Genomic DNA, 17,328 nt, shown 5'->3' with positions numbered 1-17,328 from the left:
AATCAAACCATTATGCTCTAGTCTTGGGTAGTGCCATAGCCATGGTCTTCCACTTTCTACGGTTAGTGTTCTTTTGCTTGAGGGTACACTCGGGCACACTATTCTATCTTATTTCTCTCCCTCTTGCTTTGTTAAAGTTTTTTATAGTTTATATAGGAGATATTTATTTAAATGTTGTTACTATTCTTAACTTATTTTATTTTTCCTTGTTTCCTTTCCTCACTGTGCTATTTTCCCTTTTGGAGTCCCTGGGCTTATAGCATCCTGCTTTTCCAACTAGGGTTGTAGCTTAACAAGTAATAATAATAATAATAATAGATAATAATAATACTGGTAAAATTTCTGTTATCAATAGGCTACTACTGACTGTTGTGGAAGTGCCTTTTTTCATTCAATTTCATACCGTGAAAAATGCCTACTGCCACATCTACATGATTGGTATTACAACTGGGAAATCTTGTCATCCACACATATCAAGGCATATTATCCTATTTTTTATCACCGTAATTTTCTTGCTTTTTGTTTGAACTTTGTTTCAACAGACGTATCTTGCCATCTCCATTTGAATTGTAAATTAACCTCGCTCCACTCTCAGCTATCATTTAAACCAACTCAAATTTAATCCTTTTGAACATAATTTGTAAATATGATCAGGTGTATGCTATAACCATATGTAAATAGGAAGTCCCCTAGCACCTGATATAGTCTATCCCGGCATTCATAGTGTCAAGGCTATTGTCTCTCTATATCTCTCCACACTGAAAGCCGCTAATGTCGGGACTAGTGATGTCTATAAATTTGATTAGCCCAACCTTGTAAGTTATTTTACTCCAGGGTAGTGGAAAACTGATATATCTTTTTATTCCACAGGATGGCACCACTCCTCTCATTCTCGCAGCGGCGAATGGGCACGTGGAGTTGGTCCGGGAGTTGCTGGAACAGGGAGCCGAGCCTAATGCTACTAGGCATGTAAGTTCTAGTCGGATTCTATTTCTCAGAGATGCTTAAAGGTAGGACAAAAATGATGGAAATGTATACTAATGATAAGTAAATGTTAGTATATGGGTATGTCAATATTTTTCCTATTATCCCTTCCTCATAGCTGATGATAGAAGTAGGAAAGCAGACTTATAAGAGAATTTGAGGAGTCATTTTTGCCCCAATGAAATTGGAAGGCAGCATGTGTAATGCTAGCGTTTCCATTATTTTTGCATTCTTTTGTTTGTGGGTTTCCTCACTATTCCAACTACGGTAAATTAAAGTATTTTAACCACTTTCAACTTCCCATTCACGTACATAACTAAAACCTTTCAGCTCCTCAGTTCACCCCCTGTTTGCAATCAACCGGGTATCATTAATGTTAATTCATTCAAAATTCCTATGCGATATTCTGTGATTTGCGTCACTGCCCATTTCCAGGTTCATTTTAATTTTGAGGATAGCTTTAAGTTTGGCATTTTCCGTATAAATTCTTCGAAAGTGGAGGAAGGAGAAAGATTTTTTATTAAACTTCGAGGAACAAAAGTATATTAGGACTTTTTGGTAGTACTGTACAATGTATTGTGTGCATATACCATTGAAAATATACTTAACTTTTTTTCTGAATAGTTTCATTTTAATTTCATAATGTGCAGTTTCTGTTATTGTAGTGCTTATATATTTTTTTAAGTGTCTTTGGGATTTATCCTGTATACTCAAGTTATTTGTAATTTAAATTACTATTTATTAAAACGCATTGTTCACGGTACCGTATTTTGTTTTGCAAAAGTTTCCAAAAGTAAGTTTGTGTTATGATGATAGTGATAATGATGGTAGTGATTACTATGAGGTAAGTACTGTCCTAATCTTCACGAATTATCGCTCCTGGAGACTGATTTCTTTAGCCATAATTTTGAGAATCTCCATTTTCTTCAAGTTTAGAAGTGATGTTAATTTTTTCACTCTTCTTCTCAACAGACTGGAACTGGAGCTCTGTTCTTCGCAGCTCAAGGAGGATTCCTGGACATTGTTAATCTTCTCCTCGACAACGGAGGAAAGATTAATCAAGCCTCAAAGGTAAAGTTGTGATTCAAGAGAACAGTGGAGGTTCGTAATAGAAAATTGTATTCTCGTTTCACAAAGAACGTTGCCAGATCACGGCCCCCAGGAGCTAGAATCAAACAACACTGTTTAATTTCTTTTAATGCTCTACTATACTTTACCATTAAAGTCGTTTGTGGATAGGAGAGGTAAAGGACAAGAAAATGTCCTAAAGACTAACTTATCTTTATAGATCAGCTCTCAAGTACCCCTTCTATCCAAGCTAGGACCAAGGTCAAGCAATAGCTACTATGACCCAGCAGGTAGGACTATAGGCTCCCCAGTAACCCCCCATCCCTACCTCGGAAGGAGGGTTAGGTTGTAGACACTACTAGAAATTGTGGGGCTTGAGTAGGGCTCGAACTCGAACTCCAGTTTCATAGACTGCGAGACAATAAGAAAATTCATCACTTTATGCTTTGATATTATATGGTATTCTTACTAGATAACAACAGACTAGTTTTATACCATTGATGTTTAACATGAATACATATTGTATAACAAAATCTTTGTATTGAATTGGTCTTACATAGACAATTAATGAACACTAAGTTGTTTGCTGTATTTTAATGGACACTGCCTACGAGTAAAACCACTTAACAGAATTTGATCATTTATCTTCGTAAATAATGTAACTTGCCACACTTTCCTCCAAAGCATCAACGCCCCAACAGGAGATAAAATCATGCCCATTGTGAATATCAAAATGATCACCTCACTCATTAACGTATTTGTAAATATTTCGTCAACTTTAATATTTCCAAAATTACACTAACAACACCTCCATATAATTTATTAATGTCTACCAGTTCACTCTTCTATAAAAAGAACAGTCTGGTATAGCAACATGCAGACTCACTTTATATATGTCTAGCCGTAACATAGTATAACGTACACACTTATCTGCTGCGATTGTTTCGAAACTTGCTCTTTCATATTACAGCAGTTTTTGTTTTTTGTTTTTATATAGGGACAAATTAGCACTACTTTCACATACGTAAAATGGATACGGATTTGTTTACAGACATAATCTGCTGAAGAAAGACGAAAATTGGTGGAACTGTCAAATGGGGTGCAAAGAAAAAAAAAATAATAATAATAATAATAATATGTTGACATTTGTGCTCAAATATTACATTCGAAACTTTGACCGTTTAATGTACAAGAGATATTTTATGAGAAATGCAGGAATATTTTCATATCAAAGAGCCCATTCGGCCGTATGATGGGAAATTGAAACTATTCCATGCAAATAAGATGCAATTCTAACATGAATAATAATTTCAGATAGTCGGTGATGGCATTCCAATGCATTTAAAGTTTCTTTTTTTTTGGGGGGGGGGGGGTAATCTATGTAAGATGTCAGTAAATTCCCATAGCGAAATACCATTTCATTTTAAGCAATAGAGAAAAATAAGTTCAGTATTAAAGGCTACAGCAACTCTACTTTACCAATCACTTCGACGTTTTAAATTACATTGAACGGTTAGATTTTTAACATTAATATATGGGAAAATCATATTGCAGATATTCAAAATGTATAAACTTCTACAAAGATTAGAAAATTTTACTCCTGCGACATTCATTTACTAAAAAATGATGGAGAATATTCTCGACGCCTGAAGAATAACAGTATTCAGAAACCTTTAATTTGCCCTTTTAAATGTACCGAGGAGCCAAATTTTTTTGCTTGTTGATTAATCTTTTCTTGATTTTAGTAAGCGTGAAATAAATAAATAAATATGTACCTCTTAGGGTTGGATTTTTTTTCATATGAATTAGAATTATTGAACACTGCTGTTCTGCTAAGTAACAATGGGCATTAGATTCCTCCCATTTCTTTAAAAAAGAAAAAAAAATAGTCTTAAGACCATTTGTCTAATATATTGTGAAGGAAGTATGGGTAATTGTTTACAACACTACACTCTCCATTTACTCCAAAATAATGGAATCCTGCAGTTCTCATCTTCTTGCACAATAATTTGGTGGTTATTTAAATTCTGGGAAAGCAATAATTAGCAAGATATGTCGAGGAAGGGGGAAGGGGTTATAAAAAGAAAATAGCTCTGTTTCCTCACTAAACGACTTGGAACTGACATGTTAACCAAACAGAATTCGTAATGCCAGCGTACATAAACAGAAGTTCGTGATGCCAGCGTACATTTGATATACTGTACTGAATATTCAAAATATACTTGATTAAAAGATTAATTTACTCAAAAGTGTCCATAAAATATGCAATTTACAAATAGTGACACTTTTTAATCACTCTATTTCTTTATTAAGTATATTTTGAATATACAGTATAATTATCAAATGTACGCTGGCATCGCGAATTCTGTTTGGTTGACTATGTTGACATGTCAGTTCCAATTCGTTTGGTGAGGAAACTGAGCTATTTTCTTTTTATAACCCCTTACCCCCTTCCTCAACATATCTTGCTAATTATTGCTTTCCCAGATTTCAAATAACCAACTAATTACTGTGCAAGAAGATGATAACTGCAGGATTACATTATTTTGGAGTAAATGGAGAGCGTAGTGTTGTAAACAATTACGAAAGTATCTAATAAAATAAATTGTTTGTTGATAAATTTCTTCCAAGACCAAATAATATTTTTAAAATTTTGGGTTGTGTAGGCTACAGTAGTACCTATATATATATATATATATATATATATATATATATATATATATATATATATATATATATATATATATATATATATATATATATATATATGGTATTATAATTATGTACAGATACAAAAAATAGTTGACGAAAAAAAAGCAATAACGTAGAATCGTGTAATTCCACAATTTTTCAAAATTTCCCAATAACCTGCCCCTTTCAGGATGGCGGCACAGCATTGATCGTGGCTGCCCAGTGTGGTCACTGGGATGTAGTGCAAGAATTGTTACGTCGAGGTGCTGACCCACAAAGTGCTATGAAAGACCGGGCCACTGCGGTTTTTGTAGCCGCGCAGAATGGCCACACAAGTGTCGTCCGGACGCTGCTCGCAGCTGGTGCTAAGGTGAGAAATCATTGATGTTGGTACATATTCATAAGACGTAGTATTATAATCCAGTTTTGTTTATTTTATGTATCATTTCTGACTGAATGGTGTCAATGTTTGGTATTTTTTAAGCATTGTGGTGAATTAGTATTGTGCTATGCCCAGAGCTATCCGTAAAGCAGCTTGATCTTGCACAAATGAATACCGTATTGTTTTATAATTGAGTAAAGTGGCCAGAATAGGGGGTGAATATACCATACATAAAGCCTGAACTACAGATAATCTTATTGGTTGTTGAAGTAGGTGGGAAATCTTCAGTAACTTTCTTATATTTGGAGGCTACATGAAAAAAAACTTCAGGATTATTCCAAATTCCAAGTGCTTAACATAATTCTTATTCCTGTTCAGTGTTAAAAGTGTTAAAAAAAGTGAGTAATTTTATGGGTAGGCCTACGTATGACTTGCTTCAGTGGTTGGAGGATCAGTAAACTTTTTTCTGAAAACTAATTACCAATGGAATTTTATCAACATTACACAAGTATAAAATAACCATGGAAAATTGCATCAGCCTGCTGCAGCAACTGCGTGTCTTCCATTAAATGCCATTTGCAAATACAGTATTACCATACTGTTTTACCGTTTACGTGTGGCTAAAAGGCCAAAAATGCTGTACTAATCAGTTGCGCTATTAAACAGCAATTTTCTTTGCTTGGAATCTTAAATAAACCGAAAAGATCTTTCATATATTTAAAATCATTAGTGTTTAAAAATGTAGCCATGATAAAATTAGGGCCATATGCAGTGATGATTGGAAAATTCAGTGAATCTTTTTTTTTTCTTAACTAACAATTTGTTTCTACAGAAATAGAAACCTTTGTCGTTTTATAGGACTATACTTTGTGAAGCTAGAACTCCGTTGTTGAGATTCTAACCAATTCTAACCAAAGACTGTAAGGGAAAGGGAAAACAGGAAAGCCTACCAGTGTAAAATAAAACATGCGCCTGATGGGCGCCATCTATTACCGACGTGCCCAACTAATTGGCTAAAACAAAAACTACAGGATTCAGTATTTCGGATAGTTTATTGTTACTAAAACAGTTATCCAATAATTGGCCTGGTATTATTCCTCTAATGATTTTCCATATAATTGTATTAAATCTTATTGATCATTAGACTACCTATATTCTTTTTCATACTTCTATAGTTTGTTGCTTGTTCATTTACTTTCATATAAGCTGAGGACCCTTTTATTTTAAACGAGACAAGTTAATACAAAATTTGATACACACATTATATATATATATATATATATATATATATATATATATATATATATATATATATATATATATATATATGTATATATATATATATATATATATATATATATATATATATATACACACACACACACACACACACATATATATATATATATATATATATATATATATATATATATATTCATTATTATCATTAAACACCCTACTGCGTATATCACTGTTAGAATATGGATAGTCTTGAGGCTTTACACACATCTTCAAAATGCGAATTAAGGTTATATATATATATATATATATATATATATATATATATATATATATATATATATATATATATATATATATATATATATATATATAACTTGCAGACTATGTGAAATACACGCATCCGAATAGGACCTGTGCCTAAGACTAAACTATAGGTGTGGAGAAGATTAGTGGTGGGTGGTCTAATATTGTCTTGTCTTGTTAAGTCACATTTTTCTTAATACCAAATAGAGATATGGTCAGAAAAGATGTTCCGGTTTTTTAAAGCATTTAATTGGATTTTTGTTTCTAGAGGTAGTTTTTTCTAACATTAATAAAATAAGGGCCTCTCGAAGTGGTCTTATCCTCTATGAGCCCCTGTTTCGTTGTATAATTTCGGACTTTGATAAAGTACATAATATGTTCTATAAGTTATAATCATATATAAATTCAATATACAACTTTACTTTAATTTTGCATCTATAAATGCAAGGGAAAATGTACCATTAGATGATAGTTTATGCTTGAAGAGCAATATATTCAATATATGCTTCTTGTTTTACATGAGGCGACAGCATTGCTACAAATTGTTATCAAGACTTGAGTCAGCGTTACCAGATTGTAAGAACCCAAATTCCCTTGAGGAGTATGGAAATACATCATAAACACGAGTTTAAATGAAAACAGAAAATCCTTTGTACTTTCTTTATCAATTTTTTTTTTTCTTCGAAGATCCAGGCCGTTCAAAGGTAACTGTCCAAGAACTCCATTGCCCTTTGGGCTAATAGCTCTGCAAACTATAGGTCTAGTCAGCATCTCCAGTCTCTCCTCCCCTAGAAAGGCACAGAGTGCGCCATCCTTTCACCCTTAACTTGGCCATTTTAAGGCAAATAGTTAGAGAAAGAAAAGTGGGGGGCAGATGCTGGAGTCGTCAATATCTTCCTATAGCTACTGTGAGTCAGGGTATGTCAGGCAAGAAGTTACAAGTGACACCAAAAGAACGGGGAACTGGTGTGCGGGAGTCCTTTACTGTGCCTTCTCATTCACACACGGATGACATCCCAAACCTACTTCCAATATCTGCCAGAACTCATCCCCTAGAATCAGAAGCAGAGACAATAGAAGAAGAACATGTTCAAAAGCTCTCTTGACTCTTGAAGTTGGACTATTCCAAATGGAAAAGTAAATGGGGAACTGAACACTGGTAATCGATTTCTGCATCAAACGGTTGGTTCCCAAATACCATTTAAGATGGAGATGGCAAACCATGTACAATCCATCATAAGAAAAATTACCTCTTCAATCCTGTGGACCTGAAGGATATGTACCTTCATATCCAATCTTTCTGTCCTCCAGGTCGTCTTCTTTGCTAAGTCTTCATTAGAGTAAGGTTCCAGTTCAAAGTCCTGTGTGAACCAAGTGTTCACATACTGAAGGATTTTGACGATTGCTGCATTCTACTCTCCTACAGGCTAGTAGGTTGGCCAAGGCACCAGTCACCCATTGACATACTACTGCTAGAGAGTTGCTGGGTCCTTTGACTGACCAGACAGTAGTAAATTGGATCCCTTGCTCTTGTTATGGCTCATTTATCTTTTGCCTACACATACACCAAGTAGTCTGGACTTGTTTCCTTATTCTCTTCTGTCCTGACTCCTTATGTATCTGACAACACTTGAGATTACCAAACACTTCTTTTTCACTCAAGTGGTTAACTACTGCACTGTAATTGTTCAGTGGCTACTTTTTCTCTTGGTAAGAGTAGAAGGGAGACTTTAGCTATGGTAAGCAGCTCTTCTAGGAGAAGGAAACTCCAAAATCAAACTATTGTTCTCTAGTCTTGGGTAGTGCCATAGCCTCTCTACCATGGTCTTCCACTGTCTTGGGGTAAAGTGCTCTTGCTTGAGGGCATACACAAACACACTATTCTATCTGTTTACTCTTCCTCCAGTTTTCTTTGAAATAGTGTGTTGGCCAGGCTTAATAGAAGGGCCATGGTTGCCTGGTTGTTTATCTTCCTCACAAAGTATCAATTTTCAAAACCATCCCTACTGTCCCCCCCTTCAGTTGAAGTGGCTATCCTGGAGGGTATTTATCCATGCATGGCGTGTCTCCACCACCATGTTGGTCATCTACAGTATTGGTTGTATCATTATTGTTGTACATATTGTTTTTTTTTATCATCATTGTTAAGTTAGTCTTTAAATATGATGAATGTTTTTGTTTTTAATTCTTATATTGTCTAGAGACCAAGCGAAATCCGGGACCAGTACGTCCTAGACTTTGCCAGTGTCGTCAAAATGTATTGCAATATTCGTGGTCTGCATACCAATATTCAAGACTTTACAGTTGTGCCCAAACAGTATGATATTCTTTTGTGCTTGGAAACATTGGTTTCTCAAATGAGGCCTTACCTGAGCTCCTTATTACTGGTTTTAAGAAGTGAATAATTTTGAAACGGGATGCCATTCCTAGTGTAAGGAGAATGGTAGTGTACATTATGACTGTGTACCCTGCTTCACATAAGTCCTGCTACTAATGTGGCTGTCTTGAGATTCAGGTAATAAAAGTCTGTAGCGGGCATAAAAACTATTTGTGTTTGATCTACCAGAATCTAGACAAGGATGATTCTATCTTTGATCGTCTTCTTACCATTATGACTGGTATCAGATGATGATAGAAAATAACCTTTTGTTTTTTATTGGTGATTTCATTGCTCAGCATAGGAAGTGGTTAAATTTTGTTTCTCCAACTGATCGCCATGGCTTAAGCCATGTGGACTTTGCCTCTGATTCGGGCTGCGATCAAATCCTAAGTGAAGCTACTCACAGGTCTGATAACTGCTTGAATTTAGTATACACCGACTCACCTGGCGTTGTAACAAGTAAGGTTACTTTCCAGTTGGGACTCAGATCATGCCTTAATTCTATTAGTAGTGAAGACTGATGTGTCATACTCGTATAAAATTTATATAAAGTCTCAGGCAGACTAGAGTGGCATTTTGGGATTTTTTCTTTTTATTTACATTGATCAAAATTATATAATAGTGTTGAGCCTGTTGTTCTTTTGAATAAAAATCTGATCAACAAAATTTATAGGTGTATTCTTTCTCATGTGCTAAAATACAGAGTGAAAGACAAAGCATAGTTCACTGATGATTGTAGACATTCTTATTCGGAGAAGCAGGAGGTTTATCTTTGGAATGGTAACAGATCATATTTGACTTGGAATGACTAAAAGCTTTTGCTTAGAACGTTTTTGCTTCAACAAGTAAAGGAATTCAATTTAACCATAACCCTTTCTGGTACAACCCAGGAACAAAAGTGGTGGGCTACCTTTAAATCTACGCACTGTTTGGTGTAGATGTAACAGTTCCTCCATTACTTAAACCAGATGGCTTTGTCATTCACTCCCCATAGGAAAATGCTACACTTTTAGCTGATGTGTTTGATGGTAAGCAAATAAATGAGAAACTTGATATTCCTCGTTCCTGTTTTCCCGAGGCTAAACAAATTAGTTTAGCTTTTCGGTCACATGAAATTAAAGCTCTCTTGATGGACTTAATGCTTATGGAGTTGTAGACCCAAATGGGATTTTCATTAGTTTTAGTAAAGACTGCAGATTTCTTAGCTCTAAAGTTATCTGTTATTCTCCGCAAGTTAGCAAGAGGTTATTTTAGCACTAAGTTGGTGAATTTGATATCAGCTGTCAGTGAGAATGGACATTCTCTCTTTTACAATTAGATTTGGCTTTGAGTGCTTGTGGTTTCGGTAAGGACAGATACTGAAGTAAGAAAATGCCATGGATTGTTGCTGAGACTTGTTCCGCTTTTTAGTGCATTGAATGTTGATCCTCACTGGACATGCCCTTTTGCAGAGGGTTCCACCATATGATGAGTGTCAGGAGTGACCATCATCCCAGTAGAAACTTACGGCGGAAGGAGAAAGAAGCAGCCAAAAAGGGATTCTTCACCATTCTTTATCTTCGGGGTTTTCTTCAAAGTTAAACAACGCCCAACTTGCTTCTTTGACACTCTGTACTCTTCTTTCAGACTCTTTTTCCATTGGCCTCCTCCGGAAGTCAATCAAGTAAGAGTGGTGCTCCTTCAACTTTAGGGCAAGTCCAGAGGCAAGGGGGTCCTTCCATTTCCCCCAGGGAAATGGTGGGGTCTCCTCCTCAGCGGAAGCCTCCATGTTTTCAGGTATCGGATGTGTTGTGGTTGCTGTAGCCTCCTGTGGGGATTGAAGGTTCCCCCTTTGGAGGAGAAACTGCAGTAGGCTCTGTAAGCGAGATACCAGCAGGAGGTTCCTGTCACAGATGAAGTTAACCCTTTGGTGTTTCCCAAGAAGTCCTTGGTCTCTTCAGCCCTTTGTAGCCTTCAGTAGGAGGCTTTTCTCCTCGGCGCCTTTCCCTACAAGATATTATTTTCTCCATTTCAGAGATGGTTAATTGAGTTTCCAAACCTCGTCCTTCAAGGTCTCTGAGCCTTCTACAAGACTGTTCCTCAACCTTTGCAAGATCCTTCCTCTTTGGATGGGGATCGTAGCTTAGCCTTGTACAGGCAACATACTCCTCTCCTCTCCTTCTGTAGATTCCTTAAGAGAAGCTTCCATTTCCAGATGAGCTTCTTGCAGAAGCACATCACCAGCATGTGCTTCCAGACTCATCTTTTCCAAGTAATCCACTTGAGTGTGTCTCTCCTAAGGTCATCTCGGCCCAGAGTTTGCTTTTCGCACTAAGCGAGCCTCTTTCAGACACGCTTCACATTCCTGCGCATCTCCAGAATGCGCTTCAAGTCACCGCGCCTCGCATTCCAGGTTTTCTCATTCTAGGCGAGATTCTAGCATTTCACCGGAGACTTCTAGGTGCACTTTGACTGGGAGATAAAGACTGCTATATTCTGAATTTTCTGCTTTTCAGATTCGAATAATCTTTCTAGGTCCCATTCAGAATGCACTGGCCGTTCCTCTTCCAGACTACCAAGGGTAGGAAAAAGCAAGTGGACTCTCCAACAAGGTATGCGAAACATTGTTTGCCGATAGCATCTCCAATATCAGAACCCAGACCGTCCAGGCTGGATCCGGAATTCTAACCCACCCAGGAACGGGGATAGGCAGCTGGCAACGTGCATTCCAGGAAAAGAATTAGAAATGGGGTACACTTATACAAGATCTCACAGAGGGTTTCTCTCTCTCTCTCTCTCTCTCTCTCTCTCTCTCTCTCTCTCTCTCTCTCTCTCTCTCTCTCTCTCTCTCTCTCTCTCTCTCTCTCTCACAGAGAAATTACCCTAGTAAACAATTCTATAGGCTTTTACCTGTAGAGTTAAATTCTGACCACTCTCCGCCAGTTAAGAGGGCCAGAGAGGATGGAATAAAACATCCAGAAAAAAGTCAAGAACGTCCATAAGGACTGTGAGGGTCCAACGAGAAATCTCTTTGCTATGGCTGCTGCTTACAGAGAAAAGGGGAGCAAGCACTGGAAAACAGTTCCCAAGTCATCAGCCTTCTCAGATCCTTGGATGACCAAGCACATCCCTGTCGCCCAGGCTAGAGACTTCTCTAGGGACACTTCCTCCGTTCCTTCGGGCTCTCATTCTTCCATCAGAGTGGTGGGGAGGGATATTATCTTAGACGACGACCACCTCTCAGGATCGATCCGTCATGATAACCTGAGGGAAGACCCTGATTATGACTCGGCCACAACCAACTAGACTTAAACTTCCGGACACTGAGAAAGGTGAATCAGATTTGATTTTCCTCCAAGTCCTTCAGTGCATTTGGGGAAGCTCTTTCGTCTCGCCTCAAAGTCAGGAAAGCAGCTATTGACAGTCTCTACCGTGCCCTTCTTGGGAAGGGGATTTGCTGAGAGCGGGAAAGTCTTCCCGCCGGATTCCTGCACCATTTTGTAGGCAAAGGAAGTATTATAAGACCAAGGAAGCCCATCCTTCTCCTCTCCCTTGAATTCATTAGTGTCGACCCTGATGCTAGGGGTTTCTATGGAGCAGTTAACAACCACTGCAGTATCCTTTTCGGTGGAAGAGGCTTCAGGTATGGAAGCCATGGCCATGGCCACTAAGCAGGCAGCCTCTTGGACTGACTGCTGGTCAGGGACTGTCAGCTTCTTACTCGACACAGGAGACATGCCTCACTCTTGATATGAGGGAAGCCCTTAAGGATTTAGTCCTTGTGGAGGCTTGGGCCATTGAGTTCCTAATGCACCAGGTGGCCAACCAATGGGCCAACTGGGTGCTATGATGTCTAGGTTCCACAAGCATAGGTATTTGGTAGGTTAGCCAGGGCACCAGCCACCCATTGAGATACTACTGCTAAAGAGTGTCATTGGGTCCTTTGACTGGTCAGACAGTACTACATTGGATCCTTCTCTCTAGTTACGGCTAATTTTCCGTTTGCCTATGCATACACCGAATATTCTGACCTATTCTTTACATCTACTGCTCTGTAATTGGTCAGTGGATACTTTCCTCATGGTAAGGGTAGCTATAGTAAGCAGGTCTTTTAGGAGAAGGACACTACAAAATCAAACTATTGTTCTCTAGTCTTGGGCAGTGCCATAGCCTCTGTACCATGGTCTTCCCATGTTTTGGGGTGGAGTTCTCATGCTTGAGGGTGCCCTTGGGCACGCTGTTCTAAGTTGTTTCTCTTCCTCTTGTTTTTTTTTTTGAGTTTTAATAGTTTAAATATGAAAGATTTATTTCAATGTTGTTATTGTTCTTAAAATATTTCTAATTGTTAATTATTCCTCTTAATTTATTCATTTCCTTATTTCCTTTCCTCACGGGGCTATTTTCCTTGTTGGTGCCCTTGGGCTTATAGCATCTTGCTTTTCCAACTAGGGTTGTAGCTTTTAGCAAGTAATAATATAATATAATATAATAATATATAATTTACTAATATAATATAATAATATATAATTTACTAATATAATATAATAATATATAATATAATAATATACTAAAATAATATAATATAATAAAATATAATATAATATAATATAATAATATAATAATACTGTACTGGCTGCTGAGGAGGTCTGAATCTAAGAAAGTCTTCCATCAAGGGCCCTCTTTCTTCCCTGCATAGAAGGTTGAAGCTGCTAGAGAGAAATAGAGAAAGAACACACAAGACAACCTCAGGCTTCAGCCTCTTGTAAGGCTAAGTCAGATTCGTAACCACTGCAGCCTTGAAAGAAGGTGCAGAAGGATGTAGCCTGCTCTTAACCTTTGATTCTAAAAAATAACCAGAATCAGCCCTTCAGTCTCACCAGGTCCATAAACAAAATAAGGGCAGAGGAAGAGGTAGAGATCGAAGGCCTCACTAGGGGAGGCAATCCTCCCGCAATGCCATTAGTGAGAGGATGCCTGCAGACCAATTAGAGGAGATGGTGGTTCCCTGGGGTGGAAAGTGGGATGGTGGTCTTTCATTCTGGGTACCTACTCCTGTTCACAAACTCTCCCCCTCCCCTGGTTGCTCCTCCAATGATATCACTATCTTATCATCGATGGTCTCTGAAGGCTCTGGCCCTTCAGGTCATGTTGGAGAAGGGTGCCCTCCAAGAGATCGATGACGACTCCCCAGGCTTCTACAGTAGACTCTTTCTTGTAAAGAAGGGCTGTGGAGAGACTGGTCATCGATATTTTGGCCTTGAGCGGGGTTATGCAGCAAACGCTGTTCAAGATGGAGATGGCTGCAACAGTCAGACAAAGGATCAGGCCCTCAGATTTCATGGTAACCATAGACCTAGAGGTCGTGTGTTTTCCTTTCCCGATTCATCAGTCATCCATGAAGTACCCAAGGATGATGGTAGCCAGCAGAGTATTCCAGTTAAGGATACCTGTATTCTGCTTTGGCCTGTAAACTGTTCCTTAAGTCTTCAAAATTTTTAGTCTAGTTTTGGTATAGATGCACGCCAATGCCATTCTTTATCTTTGGTATCTAGCTATTCTAGATGATTGACTAATCTTGGCCGAGTTGGAGGATATCATTTTCCTCCACAGAGACAGGTTTCTTTCGTTTTGCCAAGATCTGGGATCATTGTAAATCAAAATTACTCTGTATTGACACCCATAAGAAGACTGATCTATCTACCTGTGACATCAACACAGGCTGGAAAGGTGTTTCTGTCCTAGGAAAGTGTCTTTGTCTCGGATAGGTAGCTCTACCTTTCTTTGTCTATCCCACCTGCCTGCTGGCCCACCAGTGGCACAGTCTACTAGGACACCTGAAATCTTCACCTCCACTCCTTGCAATGGGAGATAAAGCAGCATTGGTCTCAATACCTGGACCAACCACTCTCACTAGTGCTGGTGGGGGAAGAATCCTAAAGTGATCTTCAGTAGTAGTTAGAAGAGTCAAACATCTTGATAGGATGCCCTCTGTCATCTCTTCCCCCACAGTTCTCGTTCCTCACAGGAAGGGTAGGGGGGTTCACATCTGTCAACATCTGGCTTTGGGACTGTGGTTTGAGATGGCACAGCAAGAGCATTTAAATTTCCTAGAGATTAAGGCAGTATTTCTAGCTCTTCAACATTTTTGCCTTATTCTTACAGGTCACTCAGTGGTGTTGATGAGTAACAACACTATCATAGTGGCCTTCATCATCAAACAAGGAGGCATGTTATTATTACAACTGTGCCAGCTAGCAGTAGAAACTGTAAGAGTGAGGGGAGCTCAACTCAATTGCCATAACAGCCCACTTTGTTCCAGGCAGAATGGCCGACAAGCTTAGCAGAGCACACATGCAGTAGTTGGATCCAAATGGCTTTATGTCCTTGGATAGCGACGGAGAGTCTGACTATGGAGGTTCTCAAATGGTGGATATGTTTGCAACCTCGGTAAATCGCATTCTTTCAGTGTAATGCTCTCCAGTTCAGATCCTGAATCTGTGTCCAAGAATACATTCCAACATCCATGGAAAGGCCTCAACGTATAAGCTTTTCCGCAATTCTGCCTGATAAGGAGTGTCCGGAATTGGGTTAGTGGCGCCCAACCTCAAGTTGACTCTCATAGCTCCACAGAGGACCTTCTACTTCTGCTGGCAGAAACTCCGAGGAATTGCCTTCTCTTCCTGACCTGCCTTGTAAACCCCGTCCCTGAATCTTCCACAAAACAGAAGGATCCCTTCAGCTTCATGGGAAAAGGTTATCCAGCATCTGCTCTCGGAGAGGTTTTTCACGAGAGACTGCGAAAGAGATGTCGGAATACCTCTGTAAGTCTTCAGCAGCAGTTTACCAGGCCAAGTGGACATTATTCTGTGGTTGGTGTTGTGGGAAAGGTCTCCACTCTTGGAGTCACCTTAATTTCACTCCCACTTTCTAGAGAGTTTAGAATGTTAGGTGTAAGAGACGATAGTATCGGGTGAGGGAGGGTTTGCCAGTTAACTGGTAGGAGTTTTGAGAGGCGAGGGAGGGTTTGCCGGTTAAAGCACCCAGGAGTTTTGAAAAGAGGATAAAAATAATTTGTTTGAAGGTCAGAGGCTTTCTCTGGAAAATTTCTTAGGTCAATTAATAAAAATTCTTTATACTTGTCGAAATCATTCATTTGTTTAACATGAAAGACACTAAGAACATGTTAATAAAACAAATACGAGGACATTTAACACCAATATATATTGCAAAATCTATGAATAATAGAAATTCTCTCTCTCTCTCTCTCTCTCTCTCTCTCTCTCTCTCTCTCTCTCTCTCTCTCTCTCTCTCTCTCTCTCAGTGATTAAATTCATGTTTATTACGCGTCTTGTTTCGTAGTTTGGTCATCTAGCAAGAAAATGACAAAACTGATGTCGAAATTAGCATTTAAGGTTTAAAGTGAATTTCTTACAGCAACTATTATTGTGTTTAATGGCAATTAACTACAATTTTAAGATCGTATGTTGTCTCTAAAACTTGAAAATTGTGTAGCATTATAATGCATTTGATTTTTTAAGTAGCTATCTGGATTCCAGTAACCGTGACATCGTATTTAATCTGTATTTTGATCAGGGCAGATGACCACTGCTTAGTGTTTCGCTGATGCCTCTTGATCAAGTCGGTAGGGGTTTTTATATAACATCATCATTTTTAGTCCTCAAAATCAAACTTTTATAAATCGTGTGTTTCTTTGGAGGCCTATGTTTATTTAAAAATCAAATATTGCTATAATTATTAAAGATAATTTAATTTCAAAGTAGGGATCTATTTATCTCGAAACATTATTTTCTTAATCTCAAAAACAGCTAAATGTTATTATTTGTCCTATATTCTTCAATGAAATATTGTAAAAATTGCTTTTCCTGAAATCATTTTTCCCACCCAAGCACCTCAAGACAACGCATCCATGAAGATAGTATCAATTTCTATATCCCTGTTGATAAAGTAACTCTAACGCAACAGCAAAAAGAATGTCGCCTAGGATTACTTTTATGCTAAACCCCATATAATCACGAATTTTAGAAAACTGCAATTTCTCCCTCGTGAAAAATACTATATTTCTGTAGAAGCACAAGTAACGCACGGTTGAAGAAGGGCGGCACTTGCTATGAAACAAAAATATTAAATAAAGGAACAAGAATGGAAAAGTCTGTATTAATTTCTTGCGTTGGATGTGGGTTAAGGGGCCAGGGGAGCTTGTCAAATTGTTAGGAATATTCACAGATAATGATTATGTTGATATTCTTAATCCACTCATGTCATTTTGGTGCTAGATAAT

At 38.1% G+C, this 17,328-nt stretch overlaps 1 protein-coding gene across 1 annotated transcript in view; it reads left to right on the top strand.

The window, feature by feature from the left end:
- Positions 1 to 17,328, top strand: part of LOC137624375 (ankyrin repeat domain-containing protein 29-like) — a 617,540-nt gene that overhangs the window by 573,991 nt on the left and 26,221 nt on the right. The window contains exons 3-5 of the mRNA XM_068355089.1: positions 871 to 969; positions 1,957 to 2,055; positions 4,934 to 5,113. Coding sequence (XP_068211190.1) covers positions 871 to 969; positions 1,957 to 2,055; positions 4,934 to 5,113 — 378 coding nt within the window. The remainder of the gene's footprint in view (positions 1 to 870; positions 970 to 1,956; positions 2,056 to 4,933; positions 5,114 to 17,328) is intronic.

This window comes from Palaemon carinicauda, chromosome 31 (genome assembly GCF_036898095.1).
Source record: "Palaemon carinicauda isolate YSFRI2023 chromosome 31, ASM3689809v2, whole genome shotgun sequence".
Classification (NCBI taxonomy): Eukaryota; Metazoa; Arthropoda; class Malacostraca; order Decapoda; family Palaemonidae; genus Palaemon; species Palaemon carinicauda.
The sequence above is the reverse complement of the archived record's forward strand: the minus strand, read 5'-3'. Positions and strand labels throughout refer to the sequence as shown.